Here is a 22,441-nt window from a genome sequence, read left to right as displayed (position 1 = left end):
AAACCCTAACCCTAACCCTAACCCTAACCCTAACCCTAACCCTAACCCTAACCCTAACCCTAACCAGTACAGTAGCACACCCGTACACCAGTACAGTAGTACACCGTCACGCACCCGTCCAGGTGGAGAGGGTGTCGCTGTGCAAGGAATCAGTGGAGATATAAACCCTAACCCTAACCCTAACCCTAACCCTAACCCTAACCCTAACCCTAACCCTAACCCTAACCCTAACCCTAACCCTAACCCTAACCGCGAAATGGCAGAGCGGGCCACAGGCAGCGCCGCGCCGATGCAAAGACCTTCAAATACGGAGAAATTCAGCAGCCGTCGAAAGACCCATAAGATGGAGAGTGACTAGCGCGGTGGTGCGGTGGGGGTTTCTCTTTACGCTCAACTCGGTCACAGAGGCAAGGCACACAAGCAAACAACAGGGCCAGCCAAGCATTTGCACAGGGGTGTGGGAAATCGCGCAGGCACAGCCATGAGGGAACCGAAGCCCACGACGACAAGCAAATCGGCGAGGAAGATTTCGGAGCAGCGCAGGTGGCACAAAAACGAGTCACATCCCCTATTCCCGTGTCCCGAGCCGGCTTTCGTCAGTTACCAGGCATGTGGAGAGCATCTGTGGTGCAGAGCCGGCACCAGACAACACACTCATAGGAGCAGTGAATACCAGCTTGCCGGGTGCCGCAGGCGGTGTGAGCGATGGGGAGGAGCGGCAGGCGGGGTACTTCCTTGAGTCCATGGCAGCACGAGCATCCCGACCTCTGCTGACTCCTTGCACCGTTCACAGGAATGGCTGTTTAAAGCAGAGGGAACCATGAACAAGCACGTGCTGCCGCACAATGAGGTCATAGCTTGTCGTTTCTAAACTACACAGGGAGGAAAACTATAGATACTCGGCGACGGAAGCCATGCAGTGCAGGTTCGACGCGCAGAATCGCAGCATTGTATGCAAGAACGTAGCGTTAAGAAAGGTGTGCTTTGAGCGTTGTGGGATTTTCGAGTCTCGCGTGGTAAACCGGGCTCAGCATGTGGTCGGACGCCCTTATAGCCAGAAACAGGTGAGGGCAGGGGCTCTGGCAGGGGTGAAGGTACCACAATCGCATCGAAGCACAATGTGGGAGTCCAGCTGCGTCTTGCCTTTCCCTGTCACTTTCTGATGCAGGACTTCAAAGTACGCACACGTGCTCTGTGCGGAACTGAGTGTGGGTGATCTCCTGTCATCTGGTAAGCTTAGCATCCCCACTTTTTGGTGTGGGACGGCTTCTAGAAAGTAGCTGTTGCCGTAGCATGTCGTATGGCGTATCGCTACTGAGGGGGGGGCTGGCATTTGAAACTGAAGACCGGGTTGATGATTCATGCAGTTGGCGTCGGCACTCCTGACATGGCCCATTTCGTAAGTTCTGTAGCAGTGTATCCGTGCTCCAGGTAGGAGTGATTAGAGGCAAACTGAAGTGAAAGGCGCACGCGACGGGCTTGCAGCGCCAGCACTTGTGCGGAAAGAAGTGTCTGTATGTCATACTCCACTCTTTTGGGCCTATGTCGACCGGCATGAGGAAAAAGGAGTCTGTAGCAACAACAAGGCTGTTCTCTAGTGTGCCTTGTTTGACGTATTCATCTTCGCAGCAGGCCGAGTCTCGTCTCCATTTCTTTACAGACAGCGCGGTAGCTGCACGGAAGGGGGGAAGCAGTCTTCGATCGCTACATCTATGGGTGCATTACTGGCATAGAGCATCGTGGACTCTCGTGACGTGATGTCTGATTGTACCGCACAATCAGTCGACAGCATGCAAAGTAGCTGCGCAAAGCGAGAGAGACGTCGCCCGCAGCTCTCCGGGAAACACTACGGTGAGCTGTGGAGGGAAAGGAAAAGGAGGTCAAAAATAAGGATACAAAGAATGGAAGACATGGGGGCGTAGTAGGGAAAGGAGCGCGCACAGAGGCAAGCGATAAGCCTCTTTGACACGAAGCAGTGCGGAACAAGGCAAAGTGAAAAACGAGCAGAGAGATACGCGTGACTCGGATAGGCAAGAGTTGGGAGAAGCGCGTGTTCGCAACGATGTGATGAGAAGAAAGGAATGAAGAGGAGAAAAATGAGCAAGAACTGTGCAGCGAAACCAGCTGGTGTGGTCAAAAAAGGATGAGGCAGGACAACACCGCACAGCTCGCAACCGAGGAGGTGCTGGTGCGGGCTTTCTCTAGCATTAGGTTGTCCATCTATTCCACAGGTGGAAAAGGAACTCAGCTAATTACGGCTCGACGCTCATGTGCGAAGGGAGAGGTGGTGTTCCGCACCCCTACCAGCAATCTCGGAATGAATACGGCACGGGGTACAGATCACCAGGTGCAGCGTACCGAATAAGAATCTTCATTTTCGTGGCTGCATGGAACTGGCGCGGGCGGGGTCATAAGCAAGCAACACAACCAGTGCAATGTGGTGTGCGAGGAGAGACAGAACGCTGCTTCTCCCTAGCAGCACAGGGAGCCAGCGGAGGTAGACACCCTAGACAGAGTGGTGAGGAAACCGATAGGGTGCCTGCACGTCTACCAAGATAGCGACGACCGTCAGCAGTACTTGCGACACAGCAGAGCGATCTCGTCCCGAAACGTAGTACTTTGGATCTTTTTGCAGGTCGTGCTGAACGGGTTCATGAAGTACCGTACACATAGCTGATACGCCTCGCTAAAAAAGGTGGATAGCGAGTCCTTCGGCTCAGAATCCTGCATGAGTAGAAGACGAACAGGAGCAAGGCCCACGTATGCGGAGATGCAGTACGAGTCCCCGTAGGGACGATCCACTCTGCTGAGAAGAAAATCGCCTCTGGTCCACATCACCTCGTCAATCACATCTAATGCGGAGTAGAGGGAGAAGTGATGCGCCAATTCGTTATCACTGCTGCCACTAGTGTCAGTGCCGCTGCCCCCGTACGCGAAGAGGCAGGCGTCACTGGGTCCCACAACGAGGAATTGCGTAAACGGCATTGGTAGCGCACCGTCAAAGGAGGAAAACAGAGCGAGAGATGTGAGTGCGCACAGAAACACAGGGAGTGGTCAACGCTGTTGCTCTTCAAGAACGCCGCCGACACAACATAGCACAAGCAAGCGAGCAACAAAGTTCATCGTGGAGTCGAGACAGTGAAATGTACGGCGGGCAAGAGAAAACGGTGTTTGAGGAACACAGGTAAAGGCTACGACAGTGATAGCGCTCAGCTGCACTCATGGGGCAGGCAATTATAGTGGATAGAGGGGGTGAGAGATGATACGCACCAGGGCAACGCAACAAAAGAAGAGATACTAACGCCACGTGCAGACCAGGACAGTTATAAAGCGCTCACAGCACACGGAATTGCGTGAACCTCGCTCGTGCAGTTTTTCGAAACTGATTTGCAGTTGCCTCGAGTCGCGTAAACGATCGCGCATTAATGCTTTTGTGTGCTTGTGCATGTGTACTTGTAGCTGTATCTCTGATAGAAGGGTAATTATGTCAGCGAATCGAAACGTAAGGGAACAGAATCAGCCCCACGAGTTGATGCATCGATGAGCACACGTAGCAGTGACAGACAAAGACATAGGCGTGCGCATCCAGGGATTTGTGCAGATGCTAGAGAGAAAAAAAGAGCTGCCAATTGCAGATTACAACCGTGAGAAGAGGGCCCCATCATCGAAGTAACCGCAAAGGGGATGAAAGACGGTAGTCACAGAGACACGATGGCGCAGAAAGATGAGGAAAAATAATCGCCGGCAGTGGGTTAGCCGGAGGGGGGTTGCGGATGCATTGCAAAACATGAAAGGGTCCTCTCACACTCCAATGGGTGCAGACGCACGGCAAGTTTTTTTTTTTCTTGGCTACTGGAACGGGACAAGAGGAGAGCAGCTGTCGTCTACAGTGCTCGATGAGCTCGTTTGCCCTCGTACTGAGTGTTGGGGCCCCTCACAAGATCTGCGAGGGGGAGCGGACGCGCAGGCACCCAAATAGCGCCTGTGCCACCGCGCACAATCTCCTGCGCCGCACGATCTCGGGCATCCTTTAGTTGGTCATGCACGATGGCCACAGAGCGGCGGAAGTCGGCCAGCGTCGTCTGCATTTGGTTGATGTCCTTCTCGTAGTCGAGCAAGAAGCGACCGAGGGCGTCAAGTTCGAATCCCTTGTATCGAGTCCTAGAGCGGTTTGTCCGGCTGCCAGCCGTCAGAGTGCTCTCTGTACCTTGGAAGTCTGACAAGTGCAGATCAGCCACCTCCTCGTCATCAGAGAACTCAAGTGCCCCAGAGACCCACAAAAGCGCTTTCTGTTTGAGAAACTGCTTGTGCTCTGCCCGCTCAATGGCACCACGGGCGAGAATGTAGTCGCTGAGGATATTGTCGCGCTCAGACTCCTCAGCTATCATCAGCTGCTGCAGCGCCACATCAACTGGGTCATCATAGTGTGTCATAGGGACCGCACGGTCGTACTGATCGCGCAAGCCTTGCCGCTGCAAGTACTCATCCCCCACAATAGTGCGTCTGCCCGTAAACTCTTCCGCGAGAATATGGCTCACACCCTGCTTGAGGATATCACGGCGCCGATTCTCCAAACGCCTCTGCAGCTTCTTTCGCAAGAGACGGCCCCGACCAGCTCTCTGTAGAAGGGCAACTGACTGTTCAGACGAGAGGGCAATGTCTAACGAATTCTCTTCCATCGGCAGCAATGCCTCGGTAGCTTCGAGTTTCGCGTGTGCCTTGTGGGACTCCGTCGCCCCCGGGTACTTTGATGCCACGCTCTCCCGTAACAGCTGATACTCGCCTTTCAGGGACTCACGCGTGCCCTTTTCATCCAGCTCAACACCCTCACGGGTCAGCGTCTCGCTTTGGAGCAGAGAGCTCCGCCGTGCAGCTACTAATGAAAGCGCCTCTGTGTGTTTCTTCGCATCTTCAGCGAGAGCATCGCGCGTCCTCGTCTCCAACAACTCCAGCGCACTTCGTGACTCCGCTTCCTTTTCCACAGAAGACTCGATAAATGCACTCAGTCGCGAAAGCATCTTGCGCAGCACGACCCCGCGCTCACAACTCTCTCGCATAGCGAGCTGCACAGCCGACTGCTGCTCCATCGACAGGATTTCTTTACGTTGCAGGGCTTCCTCGGACATGAGAAAAGGCGCGGCTACACTGAAACGAGCTGCAGCCTCATCAGCTGCGACTTGGCCACGCACATCACCCTCCACTGACTCGCAGTCCGCAAGCGCCCGGTGTTGACGCAACCGCATCTGCTCGGCTGCCGCCTCACGATCGCGCAACGCAGCGTCAGCAAGTTCCAGCGCAGCAGCCTCCTCCACGGCGTGGATGGCACAGCGCCTAGCCTTCTCCTCGTTCTGCACGAACTCTACAGCCACTGAAGCCAGACGAGCATACGCCTCCAACTGCACAGCCTTTCGACCAGCTGCCTCCTCCGCTGAACAGTCTGCAAACGCCTTCTCAAACCGCGCCCGCGTGGCCTCGGATAATGCAGAGCGCTCCAAGAACAACGCGCTGCTCAGACTTGACAACCTCTCCTCTTCCAGGGAAATTATCCGATTTCGCTCAACCTCTTCACTTTCAAGCAAAGCATCGAAAACGATGACTCCCCGTCCGTCTCCCTCCGAAGCTCTCATTCTGCACCGACTGGTGTCTTCCTCCGCAATCACACCATCCAGAAGCTCACAAAAACCCTTCTCAGACAGCAGCACACCAACCCATCTACCGCGCTCCTTCATCGCGTTCTCCACAGCGCGCAGCGCGGCAGCGTTCTTCCTCGGATCGCACACCAGGTCCGCGTACTCCGCAGCAAGGCCCTGGAATGCCTCGTCCGCCCCAAGCGCTTCCACCCACCCCTCCTCCTCGTGCAGCCGTAGGAACGGGTAGCGCGACGCCAGCTCCTCCATCGCAGCAGCGCGCCGCAGTGCGGCAGCAACCGCGTCGCCGCGCTCCTTCATCCCGTTCTCCACAGCGCGCAGCGCGGCAGCGTTCTTCTCTGGATCGCACACCAGGTCCGCGTACTCCGCAGCAAGACGCTGGAACGCCTCGTCCGCCCCAAGCGCTTCCACCCACCCCTCCTCCTCGTGCAGCCGTAGGAACGGGTAGCGCGACGCCAGCTCCTCCATCGCAGCAGCGCGCCGCAGTGCGGCAGCAACCGCGTCGCCGCGCTCCTTCATCCCGTTCTCCACAGCGCGCAGCGCGGCAGCGTTCTTCTCTGGATCGCACACCAGGTCCGCGTACTCCGCAGCAAGACGCTGGAACGCCTCGTCCGCCCCAAGCGCTTCCACCCACCCCTCCTCCTCGTGCAGCCGTAGGAACGGGTAGCGCGACGCCAGCTCCTCCATCGCAGCAGCGCGCCGCAGTGCGGCAGCAACCGCGTCGCCGCGCTCGTTCATCCCGTTCTCCACAGCGCGCAGCGCGGCAGCGTTCTTCCTCGGATCGCACACCAGGTCCGCGTACTCCGCAGCAAGACGCTGGAACGCCTCGTCCGCCCCAAGCGCTTCCACCCACCCCTCCTCCTCGTGCAGCCGTAGGAACGGGTAGCGCGACGCCAGCTCCTCCATCGCAGCAGCGCGCCGCAGCGCGGCAGCAACCGCGTCGCCGCGCTCGTTCATCCCGTTCTCCACAGCGCGCAGCGCGGCAGCGTTTTTCCTCGGATCGCACACCAGGTCCGCGTACTCCGCAGCAAGACGCTGGAACGCCTCGTCCGCCCCAAGCGCTTCCACCCACCCCTCCTCCTCGTGCAGCCGTAGGAACGGGTAGCGCGACGCCAGCTCCTCCATCGCAGCAGCGCGCCGCAGTGCGGCAGCAACCGCGTCGCCGCGCTCGTTCATCGCGTTCTCCACAGCGCGCAGCGCGGCAGCGTTCTTCCTCGGATCGCACACCAGGTCCGCGTACTCCGCAGCAAGACGCTGGAACGCCTCGTCCGCCCCAAGCGCTTCCACCCACCCCTCCTCCTCGTGCAGCCGTAGGAACGGGTAGCGCGACGCCAGCTCCTCCATCGCAGCAGCGCGCCGCAGTGCGGCAGCAACCGCGTCGCCGCGCTCGTTCATCCCGTTCTCCACAGCGCGCAGCGCGGCAGCGTTCTTCTCTGGATCGCACACCAGGTCCGCGTACTCCGCAGCAAGGCCCTGGAACGCCTCGTCCGCCCCAAGCGCTTCCACCCACCCCTCCTCCTCGTGCAGCCGTAGGAACGGGTAGCGCGACGCCAGCTCCTCCATCGCAGCAGCGCGCCGCAGTGCGGCAGCAACCGCGTCGCCGCGCTCGTTCATCGCGTTCTCCACAGCGCGCAGCGCGGCAGCGTTCTTCCTCGGATCCCACACCAGGTCCGCGTACTCCGCAGCAAGACGCTGGAACGCCTCGTCCGCCCCAAGCGCTTCCACCCACCCCTCCTCCTCGTGCAGCCGTAGGAACGGGTAGCGCGACGCCAGCTCCTCCATCGCAGCAGCGCGCCGCAGTGCGGCAGCAACCGCGTCGCCGCGCTCGTTCATCGCGTTCTCCACAGCGCGCAGCGCGGCAGCGTTCTTCCTCGGATCCCACACCAGGTCCGCGTACTCCGCAGCAAGACGCTGGAACGCCTCGTCCGCCCCAAGCGCTTCCACCCACCCCTCCTCCTCGTGCAGCCGTAGGAACGGGTAGCGCGACGCCAGCTCCTCCATCGCAGCAGCGCGCCGCAGTGCGGCAGCAACCGCGTCGCCGCGCTCGTTCATCGCGTTCTCCACAGCGCGCAGCGCGGCAGCGTTCTTTCTCGGATCGCACACCAGGTCCGCGTACTCCGCAGCAAGGCCCTGGAACGCCTCGTCCGCCCCAAGCGCTTCCACCCACCCCTCCTCCTCGTGCAGCCGTAGGAACGGGTAGCGCGACGCCAGCTCCTCCATCGCAGCAGCGCGCCGCAGTGCGGCAGCAACCGCGTCGCCGCGCTCGTTCATCCCGTTCTCCACAGCGCGCAGCGCGGCAGCGTTCTTCTCTGGATCGCACACCAGGTCCGCGTACTCCGCAGCAAGGCCCTGGAACGCCTCGTCCGCCCCAAGCGCTTCCACCCACCCCTCCTCCTCGTGCAGCCGTAGGAACGGGTAGCGCGACGCCAGCTCCTCCATCGCAGCAGCGCGCCGCAGTGCGGCAGCAACCGCGTCGCCGCGCTCGTTCATCGCGTTCTCCACAGCGCGCAGCGCGGCAGCGTTCTTCCTCGGATCCCACACCAGGTCCGCGTACTCCGCAGCAAGACGCTGGAACGCCTCGTCCGCCCCAAGCGCTTCCACCCACCCCTCCTCCTCGTGCAGCCGTAGGAACGGGTAGCGCGACGCCAGCTCCTCCATCGCAGCAGCGCGCCGCAGCGCGGCAGCAACCGCGTCGCCGCGCTCGTTCATCCCGTTCTCCACAGCGCGCAGCGCGGCAGCGTTCTTCTCTGGATCGCACACCAGGTCCGCGTACTCCGCAGCAAGACGCTGGAACGCCTCGTCCGCCCCAAGCGCTTCCACCCACCCCTCCTCCTCGTGCAGCCGTAGGAACGGGTAGCGCGACGCCAGCTCCTCCATCGCAGCAGCGCGCCGCAGTGCGGCAGCAACCGCGTCGCCGCGCTCGTTCATCGCGTTCTCCACAGCGCGCAGCGCGGCAGCGTTCTTTCTCGGATCGCACACCAGGTCCGCGTACTCCGCAGCAAGGCCCTGGAACGCCTCGTCCGCCCCAAGCGCTTCCACCCACCCCTCCTCCTCGTGCAGCCGTAGGAACGGGTAGCGCGACGCCAGCTCCTCCATCGCAGCAGCGCGCCGCAGTGCGGCAGCAACCGCGTCGCCGCGCTCGTTCATCGCGTTCTCCACAGCGCGCAGCGCGGCAGCGTTCTTCCTCGGATCGCACACCAGGTCCGCGTACTCCGCAGCAAGACGCTGGAACGCCTCGTCCGCCCCAAGCGCTTCCACCCACCCCTCCTCCTCGTGCAGCCGTAGGAACGGGTAGCGCGACGCCAGCTCCTCCATCGCAGCAGCGCGCCGCAGTGCGGCAGCAACCGCGTCGCCGCGCTCGTTCATCGCGTTCTCCACAGCGCGCAGCGCGGCAGCGTTCTTCTCTGGATCGCACACCAGGTCCGCGTACTCCGCAGCAAGACGCTGGAACGCCTCGTCCGCCCCAAGCGCTTCCACCCACCCCTCCTCCTCGTGCAGCCGTAGGAACGGGTAGCGCGACGCCAGCTCCTCCATCGCAGCAGCGCGCCGCAGCGCGGCAGCAACCGCGTCGCCGCGCTCGTTCATCCCGTTCTCCACAGCGCGCAGCGCGGCAGCGTTCTTCTCTGGATCGCACACCAGGTCCGCGTACTCCGCAGCAAGGCCCTGGAACGCCTCGTCCGCCCCAAGCGCTTCCACCCACCCCTCCTCCTCGTGCAGCCGTAGGAACGGGTAGCGCGACGCCAGCTCCTCCATCGCAGCAGCGCGCCGCAGTGCGGCAGCAACCGCGTCGCCGCGCTCGTTCATCGCGTTCTCCACAGCGCGCAGCGCGGCAGCGTTCTTCTCTGGATCGCACACCAGGTCCGCGTACTCCGCAGCAAGGCCCTGGAACGCCTCGTCCGCCCCAAGCGCTTCCACCCACCCCTCCTCCTCGTGCAGCCGTAGGAACGGGTAGCGCGACGCCAGCTCCTCCATCGCAGCAGCGCGCCGCAGCGCGGCAGCAACCGCGTCGCCGCGCTCGTTCATCCCGTTCTCCACAGCGCGCAGCGCGGCAGCGTTCTTCTCTGGATCGCACACCAGGTCCGCGTACTCCGCAGCAAGGCCCTGGAACGCCTCGTCCGCCCCAAGCGCTTCCACCCACCCCTCCTCCTCGTGCAGCCGTAGGAACGGGTAGCGCGACGCCAGCTCCTCCATCGCAGCAGCGCGCCGCAGTGCGGCAGCAACCGCGTCGCCGCGCTCGTTCATCGCGTTCTCCACAGCGCGCAGCGCGGCAGCGTTCTTCCTCGGATCGCACACCAGGTCCGCGTACTCCGCAGCAAGACGCTGGAACGCCTCGTCCGCCCCAAGCGCTTCCACCCACCCCTCCTCCTCGTGCAGCCGTAGGAACGGGTAGCGCGACGCCAGCTCCTCCATCGCAGCAGCGCGCCGCAGTGCGGCAGCAACCGCGTCGCCGCGCTCGTTCATCGCGTTCTCCACAGCGCGCAGCGCGGCAGCGTTCTTCTCTGGATCGCACACCAGGTCCGCGTACTCCGCAGCAAGACGCTGGAACGCCTCGTCCGCCCCAAGCGCTTCCACCCACCCCTCCTCCTCGTGCAGCCGTAGGAACGGGTAGCGCGACGCCAGCTCCTCCATCGCAGCAGCGCGCCGCAGTGCGGCAGCAACCGCGTCGCCGCGCTCGTTCATCGCGTTCTCCACAGCGCGCAGCGCGGCAGCGTTCTTCCTCGGATCGCACACCAGGTCCGCGTACTCCACAGCAAGGCCCTGGAATGCCTCGTCCGCCCCAAGCGCTTCCACCCACCCCTCCTCCTCGTGCAGCCGTAGGAACGGGTAGCGCGACGCCAGCTCCTCCATCGCAGCAGCGCGCCGCAGCGCGGCAGCAACCGCGTCCCCCCGCTCGTTCATCCCGTTCTCCACAGCGCGCAGCGCGGCAGCGTTCTTCTCTGGATCGCACACCAGGTCCGCGTACTCCGCAGCAAGGCCCTGGAACGCCTCGTCCGCCCCAAGCGCTTCCACCCACCCCTCCTCCTCGTGCAGCCGTAGGAACGGGTAGCGCGACGCCAGCTCCTCCATCGCAGCAGCGCGCCGCAGTGCGGCAGCAACCGCGTCGCCGCGCTCGTTCATCGCGTTCTCCACAGCGCGCAGCGCGGCAGCGTTCTTCCTCGGATCGCACACCAGGTCCGCGTACTCCGCAGCAAGACGCTGGAACGCCTCGTCCGCCCCAAGCGCTTCCACCCACCCCTCCTCCTCGTGCAGCCGTAGGAACGGGTAGCGCGACGCCAGCTCCTCCATCGCAGCAGCGCGCCGCAGTGCGGCAGCAACCGCGTCGCCGCGCTCGTTCATCCCGTTCTCCACAGCGCGCAGCGCGGCAGCGTTCTTCCTCGGATCGCACACCAGGTCCGCGTACTCCGCAGCAAGACGCTGGAACGCCTCGTCCGCCCCAAGCGCTTCCACCCACCCCTCCTCCTCGTGCAGCCGTAGGAACGGGTAGCGCGACGCCAGCTCCTCCATCGCAGCAGCGCGCCGCAGTGCGGCAGCAACCGCGTCGCCGCGCTCGTTCATCGCGTTCTCCACAGCGCGCAGCGCGGCAGCGTTCTTTCTCGGATCGCACACCAGGTCCGCGTACTCCGCAGCAAGGCCCTGGAATGCCTCGTCCGCCCCAAGCGCTTCCACCCACCCCTCCTCCTCGTGCAGCCGTAGGAACGGGTAGCGCGACGCCAGCTCCTCCATCGCAGCAGCGCGCCGCAGTGCGGCAGCAACCGCGTCGCTGCGCTCGTTCATCGCGTTCTCCACAGCGCGCAGCGCGGCAGCGTTCTTCCTCGGATCGCACACCAGGTCCGCGTACTCCGCAGCAAGACGCTGGAACGCCTCGTCCGCCCCAAGCGCTTCCACCCACCCCTCCTCCTCGTGCAGCCGTAGGAACGGGTAGCGCGACGCCAGCTCCTCCATCGCAGCAGCGCGCCGCAGCGCGGCAGCAACCGCGTCGCCGCGCTCGTTCATCCCGTTCTCCACAGCGCGCAGCGCGGCAGCGTTCTTCCTCGGATCGCACACCAGGTCCGCGTACTCCGCAGCAAGACGCTGGAACGCCTCGTCCGCCCCAAGCGCTTCCACCCACCCCTCCTCCTCGTGCAGCCGTAGGAACGGGTAGGTGGAGGTGATTTTGTTGAAACCGTCATATTCATGCGGTATCGGTGTGGGTGCCACCCGTGGCTTGGTGTGGTTTTCATGGCGGGACGGGATTGCGGGGTGGATTATGGAGGATGACGCGTTTTGTTTGATGTTTGTTGTTTTGCCATGAATTTCGTTCTCGTATGGAATGTCGTCCTGGTTCAGCTGCGACGGGGTTTGTAGGCTTTGCTCGGCCGTTTCGTAGGATTGGAGAAGTGTAGAAGTTCCGGTCACGTCCTGTGCTTCAGTCGATGAGTGAAGGAAGGATAGGTCGCTGTGGAGCTCGGCGTCTGCGATGGCCCTTTCGGTATCTTGCCGTTGCTGATTTTCAAGGTCCTCTAGGATGGTTTGAGTTGTATGCGGGTCTATCGCTGTGTCAGGCGCTCGCTGCGTCGTTCGAAGCATAGCCGGATGCCTTTGCAGGTGGACGAGTTGGTCATCGCTCAAGGCAGGGGGCTGAGGGAACTGACGGAGGAGGCGGTCCCACTGTCGGGTGGCCCGAAGCGCCAGTTGGTCTGCGCGAGCCGCCAGGCGCACGCGCTGAAGAGCGCACTCTGGTGACGTTGGGGGGCTCCGCTCTAATAGCGCACCATACTTTTCGAGCAGTGCAGTGTACCGTCCATCGTCGCGCAGGGGCAAGTGACGGAGATAGACGCACTGGCGCGTGGTGTAAAGGAGAAACGGTTGCGATGCAAGAGTCAGCTCGTCGAGGTATTGCCTTGCGAGTGGGAGGGCACGAGTGAATGTAGCGCACTCCACCAGAGCTGAGTATACTTCTAGTGTGGAAGGGCCATTGAACCCCTCCTTTGCCGCTCTGGACCACTGCTGCTCAAAGTTGGGCGGAAGCACTAGCTGCGTCGTCGGAACCCCGAGAACCGAGTGAGGAATACTGGGGAACGCCTTCAGCAACCGCACCTGAGCATCGAGCTCTTCCTGAGCCATCTTCTCTACAATGCACGTCAACTGGTGTGTCTTGGTCGCAACGGACTCCGGCCGATAAGCGCGAAGAGATGCGCACAGATGCGACGCTGGCACCGCCGTTGCTGCGTTGCTTCGTTTCATGTTGCCCTCCATGTCCTCTTGAGTTTCACGCAGGGGCGCGAAAAGCGTGGCGTGCAGCATGCGGAACTCCTGCCGGCACTCGAAAGGAAGCGTGGTCAGCGAAACGGAGGCGATAGGCATGAGGGATAGATACGGGTAACGCTCAGCGATCTCTTCGCCGTAGCTCCCGCGTATGAGGCGCCGCTGGAACTGGTCCTGTGACATGTGTCGTATGCACCTGCGAAGTCTGTGGGCGCAGCGTGCGGAGTCGCGCGCAGCTTTTGAGCCGGCCACCTCTTTTTTGTGGGCGAGATGGTACTTCTCATACTGCAGGACACGTGGAGTGTACTCGATAAAGGTGCTCGACCACTGCAGAGGGGCGTCGCCGCTGCGCAGGTAGCTGCCAAAACGGTGCTCTAGTGCTGCCTCTCGCTCGCGCAGCTGCTGCGCCAAAACCGCCGCCCGTGCCTTCATACGCTCTTCGCAGGATTGCAGCTGCCGTGCAGATAGCTTCGACTCGCTGGACAGCCTCGTGTAGTCGGCGTAGTGCTCACAAAAGATGCGATCTTCGCCCAGAGCCAAATCCAGCACATGTACACCGTCGTAGCGCAAACACAGAAAGGGGTACATCGCTTCAGCTCGGATACGGCTCCGCATCACACCAACGCGAGCTTTGTGGGCGCGGGTCTGGATGAAGGCCAGGTATTGGCGAAGACGTACCAGTGCCACAGCACTGTTGCTGTCGTCGCTCTTTTGCCACTGCACTCGCTCACGTTGGTAGGCCGCGTCGAAGCGGTGAGGCAGACCCACCAGCATCCATGTTGGGCACTGCGTCCCACGGAGACACGGATACCACTGCTCGAGGTATTCAGCATCGGCGTTGAGCCTTGCGCGCCGGTGCACCGCGGCAACCACGTGATCCCGGTCGTCTGGGTCGGTGGAGGCGTGCAGACTCCCACTCCACGGCTCGAGCAGATCTTCAAAGATGGCGTCGAGGGGCTGGAGATGCACACGAGGCGAGGACAGACGGTAGCGCTGCTGCAGCTGGTGAGATTCAGAGCGGCAGTACAGGCGATCGAGCTGCCCACGCTCCCAGATGGACATACACAGGGCTTCGATGCGAGCCTCCAGAATGTCCTGTGGCATCACGATCTCTCCGGTGTGTGTGGCGTGTTGGTGGGCGGTCAGCAAGTCACGGAGGGCGCCATCGCGAGAAAGGTCGCGCAGGCAGCAGGAGTGCAGCAATCTCTCCGGCACCCAAGCCGAGATCGCCTGGCGCCAACCCCACTGCTCTGACTCAAAGGCGTCTACACGGTGGCCAATCCGTGCCTGCGCCTCGTTCAACTCCGCCGTAGGTGCGCGGTGTGCCTTCAATCGCTCGTACTCGCTCATCAGGGACTGTACCTCAGCATCCTCCACCACCTCAGAGAAATCCACAGGAAGCAGTACATTCACGGATGTGCCGTAACGCTCCAGGAATGTGTCCTCTACGTGATGCTCGTAGGCGCGGCGGTCTGCCATGCGCCGACCCTTGACCGATACGTATGCAAGCATGCGACGCTCTTGCAGGTGGCGGGCTGGAGACGCCGCCGGCGTATGTTGCCACTGCGTCGCCAACTCAAGGAAAATTCGGTCGTACATGAGTGAAAGACCTTCCACGTACACTCCTTCCAGCTGAGCTGGTAGGAATGGGTACTGCTTGAGCGTCGCGCCGGACAAGAGAGCTCGGAATATCTCACCGACCCGCTGCTTCATATCGGCCTCCAGACGGTATGCCTCCTTGGTCCCCTCGGCCTCGCGTGCACGGTTTCGCGCCAGCTCTGCAAAGCGGCCGTCCTCGATAGGCCGAACATCGTCCCATGGGATGCCTTCGCAGGCAGACTCCAAGAAAGGAAAGCGGCGCAGAAATCTGGGGAGATGTGTGGACCGTGGCTGGCTCGGGTGCCGCCGCCGCCACAGCGTGTCGAGGTTACGCGCGTACGCGACGTAGTCGGGGTCGCCGTGTGGAACACCCGCAGCGTTCAAGGCGGCCCCAGCGTTGCGCAGCGTCTCCTCAGCGCGGCCGAACCAGCCGAGTTCGATCTCGATAGAGCCACGGTTGTTGAGGGCGACACCGTATTCACGACTTTCTACGCCGTAGTACTTGGCGGCGTAGCGGATGGCTTCATTCGTGAGCTCAAGGCACGCGTCGGCGTGCGTGCGAAGATCCCAGGATCGGTAGACATGGGCAGCGTCGGCGAGAAGCGTGTGCAAATCGGGCGCAAATGTTGGCTTTTCCTTCGACAGCGAGATGGCCGTCAGTAGCACCTGAATGGCGTCCGCAAAGTTCCCTTCGTATTCCAGTTGCCGGCCCAACTCACTGAGGTAGCTGATGAAGAAATCGGAGGCCCAGCCCACCTTGCTCAGCTCCACTGAATGCTGGACAAGAGCATGTGTGTCAACGGAGCACGAGGGCAGCAGCTTCTTGCAGCGCAGAAGACCCATGTACGGCTGCAGGTGCAGCCACGCTCCGTGCTCGCTGCGCAAATAAGCTGGCATGCGCGCGATGGCATTGTAGAAGTAGTACACGGCCTCTTCAACGCAGCTGCGCAGTTCTGCCGGCGCCTCGATCAGCGCCTCTGCCACGTCGACGAGCCAAAAGCCGTACTCGATACAGCGGCGCCCCTGGGTCTTGCGGCTAGCCCATTGCTCGTACCCTGCCAGTACGGTAGGGAAGCGCGACCGCCCGTCCTGGATGCACTGCCAGTCATGCGTTTGAAAAGACACATGGCAGACCGAGCGCTCCATCATCAAGCGGATGAGATGCTGCGGACCGGTGCGCTCCTCCTGCGCGGCTGCGCCCTCGCGCACGAGGCTAAGTGCTTCGGCAAAGTTGCGCTGCCAGCACGCCACCTTCCAGCGCAGAGGCAAGCAGAACGCGTACCAGTGTGGCGGGTCCGTGCGCACGCGGTTGTACACCGCTGCCAATTGTATTGCCACTGCCGGGTCCACCAATTGTGGAATTACGGACGAGTTTGCGAAGGGTCTCCACGTCACCTGCATGGCGCCGTTCTCTTTGCGAATCGTGGCGCCGAGTAGGTGGCACACACGGTCCATGATGCGCTGCTTCCACTCTGTCCTGAAGGAGACGAGCACGTCGATGAGGTCTTCATCCTCGGCTGTGATGCCGTACTTTTTCGAGACCACGTCAAGGAATTTGGCGCGGAACTGCGGCGAGGGAGCGAACACCAATGCAAAGTATTTGGAGAGGGTGCGCGTCAGAAAAAGCTCGTCGTAGGCCATGCGTTTACCTTGAATCTCGATGTAGAACTCCTGCTTTACTGCACGGCAGAGCATCTCGCACGCAAGCAACTGCACCGTCTGTTCCACCGCACGTATGTCGTAGTGACCGGCAAACAGCAGCCGGTGCGCTACCTGCTTGAGAAGGCACAAGTTAACACCGCGGGCGTGGAGGGATTCACATACCTGAGTGAGGGTAGCAGAAACAGTCGCGGTGGTGGAGCTGCAACATACTTGGAGAACAGTTTCCTGGAGGGCCCTATCGTCCAGCACCTCCATCGTGTTGTCGGCGCCCTCGACCACCTCGGGGCACACCCGCAGCATTTCCTGGCGCTTCATGATCGTGTCATCCACAAACAGCGGCGTCAGCGTTGCATTCGAGTTGGTGACGTAGTAGCGCCCATCCAGTGCCTCGTAGACCTCTATGCCGGTGTCGGGGAGCGGAATGTGGAGCGCCTCCGCGATAAACGCGAGCTCAGCCTCGACCTCGACATCGTTGGCGGAATGCACCCCGTAAAGCCGCTTCGGTCGCTTCGTCATGGGCACTAGCGCCTGGGCTAGCACCGGCATGCCGCGGTAGTAGAACATGGTGGAGAGCGGCACCGAGAGGAGGTGACTGTCGCTCTGCAGAATTCCTCGCAAGGAAGCGATGTAGTTTCGGCCAGAACGACTGTCCGGCAGAATACGAAAAAAAATGTTGCGCACCCTGAAGCACTGCACAAAGTTCAGCAGCTCCGCCGGCATGTCCTTCTCTAATCGCACGATCTTGACAATCGTGTCTGCCGCCTCTCTCTCGAAGTCGCGCTCAATCTGATGAAGGATGCGCATCCGAAGCTCCGCTTGCTCGATGCTGTCATTCTCCATCTCCCAGGCCAGTTGAAACTCGGCATTCCAGTTGCGACCCTTCGGTGTGATTTCTGCGCACACAGCCAAGTACGGCTTGGGGGCGGTCTGCTGAATGGGGAATGACGGATTCTTGCATATAGCGAGTTGAGACTCCATTGCCCACCGACTGCCAGTGGAGCTGGGGGAGTGGTCGTTCCATGTAGTACTCAGTGGGGTTGCCTTAGCAAGACTTTCATCGCGGAATGCCACTGACACCGCGCTGCGGGTTGGTGTGGCGCTCGCTGGCCGCCTCATGGCTTCGCTACCACACAGAGAGCAACCGCCACACGCGCTAACGCGTAACCTTCAGCGCAGGAGATGCCAAGGAGAAGATGCTGACGTGCAAGCAAAGCCCCCCCCCGTGGCGAGTAGCAAAAAGGCGGCTAACCAGCTGATGGTGGTGACGGGGGGAGAAACAAAGAGGGTTAGAGAGAGGGGGTGGGGTGCGGTGATCAACGGAGAATGCGAGGAGAAAGGTAAACCGGTCACAACACGAACAAAAGAATGGGGAAAAAACGAAGAAGAGGCGAAGCTGGAGCTGCCGCAGTGGACGCGCTCGGCGTCTGTCACAGGTGAGTGTGGGTGACGGTGTACTTGTAAGCGGCAATGAAGACCTCACCTACTTCAGTGTTGAACAGCACCGCGGGGGTCTTCGAAGACGGAGCCGTGAGCCAGGGGACTTTGGCTTTGCGTGAGCGTTTCCTTCTCTCTCCTGCAGCTGCCGTCACGTTGTGAGTCCAGTTGGGTGCGTATGTACCAAGACACGGCTGAGTCCGGTGCGAAAGGACAAGGAAAGCAAAAGCACGTATGAATGGGTTGGCGGGGAAACGATGGCAGCACGATCGAGAATTACACCGCCAATCAGCGGATAAAACACAAGGGCACCAGCAGGTGTGCAGAAAGACAGGCAGAGGCACGCACAGAGCTGAGTGGAGTTGAAAAGAAAGCAGCCGAAAGGAAACCCCAAAACGCAAGTAGAAAGGCGAGCAAAGGAAGGTGGGGTGAGCAGGCGAAGAGATTGACCACGAACGCACTTGACAGCGGAGAGAGAGAGAGAGGGACGATGATGAGACGGATATGGAGGGAGAGGCAAGCCGGCAAACAGACAGTGAGCAACAGTACAGAGCACTACGCGAGAGTAAAGAGGTTTGCAAATGAACTATCTAAAAGGCGAAGAAGAAGCCACGCGAGGGCAGCTGAGGAGTGCGGGGGAGAGCCGACGTCCGCCTCGTTGAACGTACCGATGGCTAGTGTGTAAGTGGTGTCCAAGGTGAGCGGAAGAGCGCGAGGGCAGGAGCGCTTTGATGTCGCAATGACTCAAGTACACGAGAGAAAGGCCAAAGTGTTTCCGCCGTGGGGAGAGCGCCCTGCGGCAAGAGAGAGAGAGAGAGAGAAAAAGATACAGAAAGCGACGATCAAAGGTATGCAGGAGCGTGGGTGTGTATATTGGCTGTGCGAAAAGACTACTTGCAAGGTGCACTCTTCTTGATGGTGGTTGCTCGTGCAGATACGGATACCGCTCCTTTCGAGGGTGTGCGATGCGGGAAAAAGGCCAGCAAGGAGTTACGCGCAGATGGGAGAGAAGCAGAGAGAAAAGAGCTACTGTACATAACGGCTGAAAGGAGACAGCCGTGCAGGGGAGGGTCTAAACGGGGGTCGCGCCTGCCATCGCGGAGTCTCGCGGTCACTTTCAAAAGCACCGTGTATTCACACTGATCCGAGGCGCTTCCGCCACGAGAGAAGGTCCTCGTTGTTAATCCGTGCTGTGCTCCTTTGCTGTGAAACGACATACGCCCCAATGACAACGGGACACCTCAGCGTGCTATCAGGGCCCGGCGCACCCTCCGTGGTGGGAAGCCCGGCAACCATGCAACCCCTGCGAAATGCCGAGCCACCCCTGGCGGTGACAGGGCCGAGCGCCTACAACATAGGGAGGCCAGGGCGACCTATCGCTACTGATGTCGGCCGTGCCAGATCCTGGATGGGGTTGCAGGTCAGAGAGACCTGCGGCAGTGGACGCGCTAGTGCCGTCCATGCGAAGGGCGGGGTGCCAGCGTGACTCGGACGCGTCGCACCCGGCCCTCACACTGCCCTTGCTGGTGATGCGGAGCCTGAGAGCCACCCCGAGATGCATGCACCAGGGGTGGCGACCGGCAGGGTGCAAGCGGCTGTGAGGCGACGTGCGAAGCGGAGGTGAGTAGAGTCTGGTGCAGGGGCCGCGCTCTCAGATGAGTGGGCCGGCAGCATTCTAACGCGTATCTCCCCGCTGCACTGCACCACGCGGTGGGGGGGCCCTGTGGCATTCCGGCTGGGGCGGCGTTTTGAACTCGTGCTGCACAGCAGAGAAACGGGCATCTTGAAAGAAGACAAGAAAAAACTAAATGAGAGATCGCATGCGAGTAGAGCTTCTCCGCTTTCGCATGCGAAAACAAGACGTGATCCAATCGGAAGGGCCGAGCACGAATATATACAGTGGTGACCTCTCAAAGAATCGGCACCGCTGCGCCCGCTGTCAACAGGCAGAGAGACACAAAAGACAGAAAAAGGGAGTCGACGACTGCCACCTCACAACACTTCTATCATACCTCCAAGTTGTCGCGCATTGGCACACTCGCGTGCAGCTTGTTCTCGCACTCTCGCACTCCAGGCCGCCGCCTAGCTTCTTTAGTGCCGCTGCTCCGTCTTTTTCTTCCCGCGGACGCCTCCCCCTTTCGGCATGTGGCGGAGCCGACGAGGGGATGCGATGGCCCCGACAGCCCTCCCTCACGCACTGAACGCAGAACGAAAAAAAGGCGACGAGCGAAGGCTTGGCGTCCACCCCATCCGGCAACACTCACCGGTGCACAAAGAGAACCGTAGGGAGTGACGACCGCAACAGGGGAGGAAGGGCACGCACAGCACGGTGAACTGGCGAAGAGAGAGTGGGGGAGAAGCTATTTCACCACCAGCGCCACAGACACAGACACAAGCAGAGCACCTCATAGACAGGGACATCAGAGTGAAAGAGGGGAAAGGCGAAGCGCGTTGATCTGCGGAATCGTCAAGCAACGAGGAATGGTGAGGTGCAGCAAGTGCACGCTTCAGACTTTCCCGTCCCCTGTGCTCCTCTACCCTAGGCGACGCGCGCGCTCTCAGAGATTGCGCTGCAGTAGGCAGCGTACGTTTCAGGATCGCACACACTGTAAACGCTTATGGTGTCGCTGCGAAGCCTGTCGACATCCAGTTGCGTGCGCTGTGTGCGCTTTGCCATGCTATACGCCGCCGTCAAAATCTGTGTCGACTCCGCATAGTGCCGCTCCGCCGCCAGCTCCATCCCTAGCTCCCACAAGTACTCCGTGCAGTAGTCGGCTGGCCTAACAACGCGAGAGAAGTACATGGCGTCCGTTACAAGCGCCTTGAGAGGCACCAGCCCACTCTTCCGGTCCAGCTGGCGGCATCGCACAAGGCCGAGGCTCGGCTGTAGGTAGAGCCAGGCCCCGCTGGAACTGCGGAGCGAGGCTGGCAGCAGCTGCCCCGCTGCCCGGAAGTGTCGAGCCGCCTCGCCGACGGCGTCTATTACGGCGGAGGCGGCAAGGAGGCAGCAACCGACTTCGATGTGGCACTTGGCTCTCGTGATGGGCCCTGCGCAGTCCTCGTACGCCTCAAGGATGGAAGTCACCATGTCATACGCCTTTCGCACATTTTCGAGAGACTGCACTGTGAAGAGAAGCCTCATGAAGGTGCGTTGCGCCTGCACGGTGCGGAGTGAGACGTCTCCGTAACGCGCTCTGGCCTGCTCCGCTGCGGTGCTGGCGAGGTTAAGCCCGTCGCCGACGCGGCCCTGCCACAGGGCTACTTTAACCTGAAGCGGGTAGCAGTGGGCGAAGTAGTGCCCTTCGCACGACTGCAGGCTGCGATACAGGGGCTCGAGGGAGCACGTGAGCGTTGGATCGCACAGGCGCGGCGTGATGCGTCCGACTATGCGAGGGGCCCACACCACCGTTCGCTCATTCTCAGTCCCTTCAGCCGCGGGAGCGGAGCGGACTCCTATCAGCCGGGAAACGCGCTTCACAAGCGCGCTGCGATGATCGCGACGCACTGTCAGAAGAGTCTCTACGAAGCCGTCTGCTCTCCCGCCTTCGTTGTGGATAGCGTATTTGAGAAGCACTAATCGAATAAACCTATCGTCCTGCTCCGAGTGTAGCGCCGCGCGGAGGTTCAGCGCGTAGCACTTGTTGATGCCGACCACGTCAATGCCAAGCCGCTTCGCCTGCACTTCCATGTAGAACTCCTGCTTGATCGTACGTGCCATCATCTCAAGCGCAACAACTTCGGTGAAGTGCTGCACATCATATGCGGCGTCGCCGTACCGCTCCGCAAAGGCATCCACCACGGCCCTCAGCAGGCACAAATTGACCCCATAGAAGTGCAGCGTTTCGCTGAGGTGGCGACACTGCTGGTCCGCGGCGGTGTCCAGCACACGCCGAAGAGCCTCCATCACAACTGGGTTGCGTAGAACGCTCAGCGTATCCTCGCACGTGGCGGTGACACACGGACACAGCGCGAGCATCTCAGGCCGTTTCAGTGGGCCTCCGATGAGCATGGAGTCGTCCAAGGCAATGGTCGTAACGTTTGTGTTCGTAACGTACATGCGCCCGTCGAGGCCGCGGTACACCTCACATAAGATTTCGTCTGGCAGCGGCGTCTTCAGCGCATCTGCCATGATCTCCACCTCAGCCGCCACCTCCAGATCGGGTTCGGCGCCATCGCCGTAAAGTTTCATCGGCTCCGCGCCCAAAGGCGCGAGCGCCTGGGCGAGTACCGGGGTGCCGCGGTAAATAATGACCGACGTGAGCGGCACCGTCAGCAGAGCGCTGCGGCTCTGCAACACGCCGCGCAAGGCGGCCACGAGGCTGCGGCCAGAGCGACCATCTGGAAGAAGGCGGTAAAAGACGTTCTTGTCGCGGTAGCATAGTAGCTCCTTTGGCACCGGCCGCGGCGCGTTGGGGTCCATCGTTACGATACGTACAGCGCCCTGCACAACCTCCTCTTCGAAGGCCTTCTCCACCTGACGCAGCTTGTCCTGCCGTGCTGTCGCCAGCTGTATCGTGCTGTCCCCCATCTCCAGCGCCAACTGATACGCTTCATTCCAGTTGGCCGCAGCGAGGGAGAAGGTGCTGCAGCACTTGATGTACACGCGATCCATCCTCGCTAACGTATTTCGTTCACACGCACACACACACACACACACTCCTCCTCCTTCACGCACGGAGCGACTGCTGTTTGGCGGTGGTGTGGATGTGGCCTTTCGTTCTGTTGTTTGGGTTGATGTGCACGGTCCGCAGAGTTCGAGAGAAAGAGAAAGGCAGAGGCGTGAGCGCGCTGGAGATGTGAGATGGCAGTTGAAAGGGGGAGTACAAGAGAGTGCTCAGGCGGCGGGAGGTGAA

The 22,441-nt window shown here is 61.0% G+C and overlaps 2 protein-coding genes across 2 annotated transcripts; both read right to left on the bottom strand.

Annotated features, from left to right (window-relative positions):
- Window positions 1-3,884: 3,884 nt before the first annotated feature.
- On the bottom strand, window positions 3,885-17,132 carry LMJF_16_1660 (conserved hypothetical protein; the record flags this gene model as incomplete). Its single annotated transcript, XM_001682197.1, has 1 exon — window positions 3,885-17,132. The coding sequence occupies one exon, from the start codon at window positions 17,130-17,132 to the stop codon at window positions 3,885-3,887; it is 13,248 nt and encodes a 4,415-aa protein (XP_001682249.1).
- A 2,995-nt stretch (window positions 17,133-20,127) lies between these two features.
- Window positions 20,128-22,200, bottom strand: LMJF_16_1650 (conserved hypothetical protein; the record flags this gene model as incomplete). Its single annotated transcript, XM_001682196.1, has 1 exon — window positions 20,128-22,200. The coding sequence occupies one exon, from the start codon at window positions 22,198-22,200 to the stop codon at window positions 20,128-20,130; it is 2,073 nt and encodes a 690-aa protein (XP_001682248.1).
- Between the last annotated feature and the right edge of the window lie 241 nt (window positions 22,201-22,441).

Source organism: Leishmania major, chromosome 16, assembly GCF_000002725.2.
Source record: "Leishmania major strain Friedlin complete genome, chromosome 16".
Lineage (NCBI taxonomy): Eukaryota > Euglenozoa > Kinetoplastea > Trypanosomatida > Trypanosomatidae > Leishmania > Leishmania major.
The sequence above is the reverse complement of the archived record's forward strand: the minus strand, read 5'-3'. Positions and strand labels throughout refer to the sequence as shown.